This window comes from Strongylocentrotus purpuratus, unplaced genomic scaffold (genome assembly GCF_000002235.5).
Source record: "Strongylocentrotus purpuratus isolate Spur 01 unplaced genomic scaffold, Spur_5.0 spur5_scaffold_9, whole genome shotgun sequence".
NCBI lineage: Eukaryota > Metazoa > Echinodermata > Echinoidea > Camarodonta > Strongylocentrotidae > Strongylocentrotus > Strongylocentrotus purpuratus.
The window spans coordinates 25,995,427-26,003,206 of NW_022145615.1; the positions used below are offsets into that span (position 1 = coordinate 25,995,427).

Here is a 7,780-nt window from a genome sequence, read left to right on the forward strand (position 1 = left end):
TTTCATGTATCTTATCTTCAGACATTATACCTCAGTTGCAATTGCACTTGAAAAGAGCGAATCTAACGAAGGATTCGAACCTGAACAAGGACATCAAACACATCACCACTTCACTTTAGTCAGCTATTTCTAGATCACATGGTGTATTGGTCCAGTGTTAATACCTGTTTTTTCTTTCTTTCATTGATACTGATACTGTATGTAGCTGCACCTGGAAACTGTATCTTTTTTAATCTAAACCTTTCTCCAGAATGACCAATCATCAGCGTCTTGGTCCAGTATTCCTGCATTTTCAAAGGAATATTGATTCTGTTTGCAGCTGCAACTGGACACTGTTTTTTTTCTTTACTTCTTTCTCAAGAATATTCGACCACTGGCATCTTCTTCCAGCATTTCCTTCTGCAACCAGACACCATCTTTGTCTCGCATCTTTCCTCAGCACTGTTCCATTTTTGTTTGTTGAAGGTCATGATGGGATTCCCAGGATGTCTAGCTTATAGAGGGTTATCCTGCCAAAGAAATCAGTGCTCTCTGCAAAGACGATCTTCAAGTAACTGCTGGCAGAACAGCCTGGAGGAAACTGGAAGATGTGGAGAAATGGAGAGTTAAGGAAACACATGGACAGGAAATTAGCATAGCATATGAACATGTATGAATTCAATCCGAATTCTAATGATTTTTTTTTTTAATGCAGGTGCAGCTGTGCAGCCACATTTATACAATTCCAGATGTTTGCTTCCTAGTTACTTCCTCTACTTTCTCCAGGGTGTCTCAGACTACAGTGAAAAAATAAATCAATTATCTCAAATGTTTATTCATCTTGTATATAATGTGATGATGCTGGAAATAAATTTTCAACTCAGTTCAATTTAATTTAAAATCTGCCTCTCTGAAAGCGTGAAATTTTCCACAGAAAATCTGAAACAACCGATGTGAAGAAAAAAGAAATACTGACAAAAAATCAATGTTCAACACTGACTGAATTTTGTAGATAAAACAAATTATTTGACCAGCTGAATATTTGTCTGTATGATGCTATTGATTGATTGATTGATTTTTTTTCTTCCATTTCATACATCGATTGTTTGTTTGCACAATAAAAACATAGCTGTCCAAGTAAGTTCAAAATTATGAAATGAAACAGGAACCTACTGGAAAGCATAGCTTGTTTTTGTACGTTCCCAAGAATAAATATAATATACCTGTAAACATTATTTTCATAAATCATTTTAAAGTTATATCATAATCATATAATAATCATATCATAATCGTATAATCATATTCAAGCTATGAACACCATTTTCAAATGGTTTTACACCTACATGTATTAACCTGCTGACTACTGAATAGAGGACCCAGTCAGCAATTTGATCTTGATTTTAAAGAAACTTAGAGTGAGATCATTAACTTACCAAATACTAACCCTGAGAAACTAAGGCTTGTGCCTATGGAAAAATGTATGTTGTACCAAATCAAACCATATCCAACAGGCTAAACTTAAGGTGCATTACAGGAAACATATGGATTATGGTTAATCTGTAATGTTTATACATCTATCAAATAACCATATTCCATAATCATTTTAACAGGTCACATAAATTGGAAGACAATTACCTTGCACATGATTTCCTGCGCTTTTTTTCTTTCCAATCATTTAAAATACATGTTGTATATCAATCACGAATAAGGTATGTAGCATCAATCAATGATAATCCCATTAATAACTAAAATATCAACAAAGACTTAAAGCCAGATGTGCTCCCAGGGTTTTTGTTTCATTGATACTACAGAATGAAAACAAATTAAGTGAATAAGTTCTAAAACACACAAACACAATCACACCCACAAGATACACTTAAAATTAATGCAACATATACCAGTATTGCTCTAGAGAGCTCTGGTGACTTCAAACAAACAACTGTACCTATTAACAGCACTAGAGGGTGCTCTTTTAGTTTGCATTGTAGTGTTGATCCATACATACCGGTAAGCATACATGTGTACATGCAGGTCTACCTCAGAAAGATTAATGATATCAGCATCTGTCCAGTTTGAAAAAATGAACTAATTTTCAAGTTACATAGCCAATCAGTGAATCAGATGAACCTCTTCAGGGATTTAAGGAGGATTGGTCTAAAGACTCTTTAACCCTCTGCTGTACTCTGTCCTTGTAGATACATGTATGATGGAGCTCTCATGGATGGACCACTGGCCTATTTATTTATTCATCAAGAAATCTGTTAATTTTCGGTTAAAGGGTTTTCAAAATGCTTCCAACGGTCATTGAACCATCAGTTTACCATTTTGACTCAGCCCTGAAATGCAAAGCTTGTTATTCTTACTTTATAAATCTAACTAGTATCATTATTATTGTTGTCTTGTTGTTGGTATCGTTACCATTGTCAATATCGCCTTTACCATCATCATAATCATGACCATTATTAGGCTAACCATTATCATAATTTTAAGAAAAGGATATTTGTAAAGTGTTATCATCCTGAGGGTAGAAGTCCATGAGTTTCTTTGGACGTTCTCCAGGCAAGCTACCTTCCACCCAACATGTCTTGCTGGCAAAGCCTCCCTGGAACTGAAGATGGAGCTCAGTACATTGATGTGGCTCCTGGAGTTCTATAGATGCCCACTGGGGTGTTCCCTATAATAGATAAAACAAAAATAAAAGTCACTCTAGTTGTCATTAAGAGTATACAAATATTCTCATCATTATTATCATCAAGAAAAAGAAGTCCATGAGTTTCTTAGATTGTTATCCAGGCAAGCTACCTTCTACCCAACATGTCTTGCTGGCAAAACCTCCCTGGAACTGAAGATGGAGTTCACTACACTGATGCGGCTCCTGCAGTTCTATCGATACCCACTGGGGTGTTCCCTATGACAATAGTAACAAAAGAAAGTCATATCTTTGTAAGTGTAACAATGAAGGAAATCAGTATGATCATTTAAGACCTACTGCTAGTTAGAATCAGCTTTACCCCCAACGAGTGGGGTGTACTATAGCTGAAACTGAAATTGAAGGTGGAAAATAGTTAGTACACAGATGAGGCTCCTGTAGTATAGTATTAATGACTGCTTTGAGAGAAATAGTTGTTTTTATACGCTCAAGGGAAGGTTAGAATTGTGCTATTGCCCGAGGCATGCCGAGGGCAATAGCCCAATTGTAACCTTCCCGAGAGCGTATAAAAACAACTATTTCTCGAATATTAAAGCAGTCATTAATACTTTTATATGCCAAAAAAAAAACTAGTCAACTTATGACACCATCTTGGCCTTTATCTAGTTTGTCTGCACGTTTTTTTTTTTTTTACGAGTGTATGTTTGAGAGTAGACTAAAAAATATTTTTTTTTTTTGTTTTTTTTTTGTCGAAGATGGGATTCGATCTCTTGCGTACCAACGATGATATGACTAAAATCACAGCCTTAGACTGCTCGACCATCGCGCACTGATACCATACCTAGCCGTTTTCTCTGATCTATACATTAAAATGGATTGAAAACGGCTTCGCGTGCTGGATGCTTCGTGGCAGCTCCATTAAACGGGCCCTTCTTTTACTTTTGTAATGCATTTGCACGAACTTAGATCAAGCTCTATCGGCAGATGTTGTTTTTGGAAGTTTATTTTCGTCTTCATGTCAACAATACAAGATAAAATTGTCGGTAAGATCGATCGAGATTCAATTGTATTGAAATTACCAACCAATTCATCGCACACGTACGGTATCCTCGATCGCTCAGACCATTTTCTAACATGTGAACCTAAGGGTATTTCACCAAGACTGAACTATTTTCCCAGTAACCATGGTAACTGGGATTTTAGAACTATTTTTTTTAACTATTACATGGGTTTGGAATTTTACCAGGAATTTTACAGGAATAGTTAAAGTTTATGAATGCAATTTCGACCAATCAGATGGCTGGATTTCTTAAGTGAGGTATATAATGTGAGATATTGCCACTTTGGTGTTCCCTACAGTAGATGAAACAAGAAAAAAGTAATTATCATTCGATATCAAAAGTATAGCTACGAGGGAAATTGGTTACATTCAAAGGTCTACTGTGAGTTAGAATCTGCTTTGCCCAGATGAAGAGAGAGGGGATGGCTGAAAGTGAAACAGATGAGTACAGTATATTTATTGGCTAGGCTCCTGGAGATCAAGAGATATTCTTCACAATAAGCCAGTTCACAGATACAATCTGCGCATGGGCAGATGAAGGTCATTTGTACCAAAATGGTAAAACCCAGAGATGAATACTGGATATGCGCTCATGAAAGTTATGTAACATTATTCATTTATGCACCAACAGTACATTCTATGATACGCAGGTGGAAGTATTCTTTTCAAGAGGTCAAACAAAAGGTATTCATGAAGCACATCTAGGACTTTGGCAGTTATTATTCTAAGATGCTCAAAGTGGAACTTCTTCATGTGTAAAAGATCATGGATATTTGGGGTCATTTGTACCATGTGCTATCTGTAAACTCCCTTATAGTCAAGAAACTAAGGACTCTAAGAAAATGATATTACTTGCTATGAAAAGTATTCACAGACCTGAGGAAAATAAGTTGCATTAAAGATCTATTGTCAAGTTAGATTCATTTTTTTTCCTTGGGGGAAGGGGGGGGGGGGAGGGGCTTCTGAAACTGAAGATGGAGCTCAGTATATAGACACAGCTCCTGGAGAGCAAGTGATAACTATTAGGGTGCTCCTTATTGTAGCTGAAATTTGAAAGGAAGTCATATCAGTTTATATTTATTGACGAGGAGGGGTAGGGAGGGAGGAGGGGGAAGGGAGGAGGGGGAAGGGGGAAGTAGGAGGGGGAAGGGGAAGGAGGAGGGGAAGGAGGAGGGGAAGGAGGAGGGGAAGGAGGAGGGGAAGGAGGAGGGGAAGGGGGAAGGAGGAGGGGAAGGGGGAAGGAGGAGGGGGAGGGGGAAGGAGGAGGGGAAGGGGAAGGAGGAGGGTAAGGGGGAAGGAGGAGGGGGAGGGGGAAGGAGGAGGGGAAGGGGGAAGGAGGAGGGGGAGGGGGAAGTAGGAGGGGAAGGGGGAAGGAGGAGGGGAAGGGGGAAGGAGGAGGGGGAGGGGGAAGGAGGAGGGGGAGGGGGAAGGAGGAGGGGAAGGGGAAGGAGGAGGGGAAGGGGAAGCTAGGAAGGGAAAAACTGGAATGTGTAGCTCATTACACAGTCAAGGTCCGCAATTTCAAGAAGTATCCAATGGGGTCTGAGGTACCCTGTGATAACCAAAACAAAAAGTCAGGTCATTTACCATGAAATGGACCATTAAAAAGCTTCATGTTCAATTATAAATAGCACAGCACTGCAGAGAAAATCATGGTAGATGCTACATTTGTATTTTGTCAAATGAAAATTTTTATGAATGGATAACAAATCTCCTTATGATAGACTTTTTGGAAACAAACTGAACATCAAACCTGAAGCTCTAGACTACATGTACATGTAGCTACAATTATTTACTTTTGATCTTCTGAGGATTTAATAACATAATTGATTTCTATATAAAAACTGCAATAAAAAAATAAATTATACACAAATTATATAGTCATGAACACAAATATATGGCAATGGAGTACAACACCCTCTCTCCCCCAATCGTGAAATAAAAGCTTATAACCATAAATAACATGAGGGCATTCAGAACAAAAAAGAAAAGATGCTCACTGCTTCACTTGCATTATTTAATTAAATTATAAATAGGCCTAGATCTAGGCCTAATACAAAATCAAGAGTAGAGTCTAGTATAAACAGGAGAGTAATTATATACAAACACAAGAATGTTACATCAATTGAGAAAAATAAGATGCATTACGGATGAGGAAAAAAAATGTAACAAAAAAACCATGAACATAAGCTTACCTGATCAGAATTCCAGCATGTTTCCTCATTGTTGTCAAACAGAAATTTCTTTCCAAACTGTTTCACATCTCTATTCAGAACAGAGCTAACTCTGAAACGGAAAAGCAAAGAGAGTGGTACTGGTAGCTAGCTAATTTTAATACCAACAACTTGACATTTCTCAATTTAAACTAAAAAGAATCATGGAGGTGCCCACATGTTTCTACTTCTTTTTTTCTAGACATCTAGAATAATTAGAAATATAAAGTAACACCGATAGTTTACAATACATGTATTTCAACACACGGGACTGCAGAAGTGCAAAATGAATTGAACCTTCGCTTCCCGTTCCCATAAAATTCTGTTTCACAATCCATGCTTTCTTGAAAAATCCAAAAAGAGCAGAATATATCCTGCAAATCAAACAAAAGTGCTAATTTTCTCACCTCGTGCCTACCGCAGACTGTACGATGGAAGCTGCCATGTTGGACTTCAGCCGGATTACAACAGCATACTGCAAGCGATCGAGTATTCAGGCGCTAGCTAAGCCTAGGCAGCGCGGCCTCGGTCGACCGGTCCATCCATCCAGAGTCGGGTTGCGGGTACCTTCAATTGTAGATTGCCCCCCATTTATCGTAGTGTAATACATGGACCCATATGCACCCTCGTATAAAGTGAACGGCTATCATTTCCAATGGCCTATCAAAATACATGTCCAATGGCCTATCAAAATACATGTCCACTGCCATAACAGGTAATTGTAATTTGCAATTTGTATTTTGTAATTTGCAATTTGATGGTCAATTTTTTTTAAATACAAAGTTCAGGTTTGGCGTGGAACATCTCAACTCCTTTACCCTAGCTTCTCAAAAGAGCTATAGGTTCTCAATTACCAAGCAAGCAATATGGCAGATTTCTAACATAAAAATCACTGCTAAGATTGAAAATTCAAATTGTTCATTACAATTTGGTTTCATCCACCTTTACAACAATAAAAGATTTAAATGAAGTGCACAAATATGTTTACAACATGTTTTCCATGAGGCAGTGACAATTAGTGGGTATATGCCTCTACATATTTTAAAGAAATCATTAACAGTATTATTGCTGTTATTATTTTGACAGAGAATGGTTTAATGATATTGTATAGTCAAAACACATAAATCAACTAGGCATACAAATACCTAGAGAGACAGCGGGAGAGCAAAAGAGAGATAGAGAGAGAGAGAGAGAGATAGAGAGAGAGAGAGAGAGAGGGGGAGGGGAGGGGAGGGGAAGGGAGAGGGAAGGGGTGGCTGATAGGAATGTACGAGTGTTTACAGAGAAATGAGAGGTTCTGTTTGAATAATACACTGCTTGACTAGTCTAAAAGCATTAATACAAACGATGCTAAACAAATGTTTAAGTTCATTTTATGCAATCTTCATTTTATTCAATAACTTTTAGCAGTTTGTTTCAGATATAGAATTTCACACATTGCAAGTGGCATATCACAACATGCTTAGATTTACATGTTTGTTGCAATTATAATCACAATATAATTTACAAAATGCTGAGAAAATACTTTGTACACACAGATGGCAATAATGCCTCGATATCACATATATATATATATATATATATATGTATATATGTTTCTTCGTACCGTACATGTCCAAACATCATGAACAAAAGAGATAAATACTATAAGGAGCACATATACCACATCTCGAACGCTTTCAGTTTGCTGCACTAAAATACATGAATAAATTAGATTAAAAAAACTAGGAATTAATTCTTTTCCCTCCGTAGGTATGAACTTAACAAGATATGAACTTCTAAATAGTATTTGGTTATACTGAGTGGTAGAGGAACAAATTGTCACCACAGTGGAATAAAGGAATAAATACCACAAAGGCAATTTACTTATCCCTCTTT

The 7,780-nt window shown here is 37.3% G+C and overlaps 1 protein-coding gene across 1 annotated transcript; it reads right to left on the reverse strand.

The window, feature by feature from the left end:
* Positions 1 to 300: 300 nt before the first annotated feature.
* LOC756410 (nuclear receptor 2C2-associated protein) lies at positions 301 to 6,418 on the reverse strand. Its single transcript, XM_030977206.1, has 4 exons — positions 6,310 to 6,418; positions 5,885 to 5,975; positions 2,480 to 2,653; positions 301 to 589 (listed from the first exon to the last, which is right to left on the reverse strand). The coding sequence occupies exons 1-4, from the start codon at positions 6,345 to 6,347 to the stop codon at positions 467 to 469; spliced, it is 426 nt and encodes a 141-aa protein (XP_030833066.1). The 5' UTR covers positions 6,348 to 6,418; the 3' UTR covers positions 301 to 466.
* Positions 6,419 to 7,780: the final 1,362 nt, after the last annotated feature.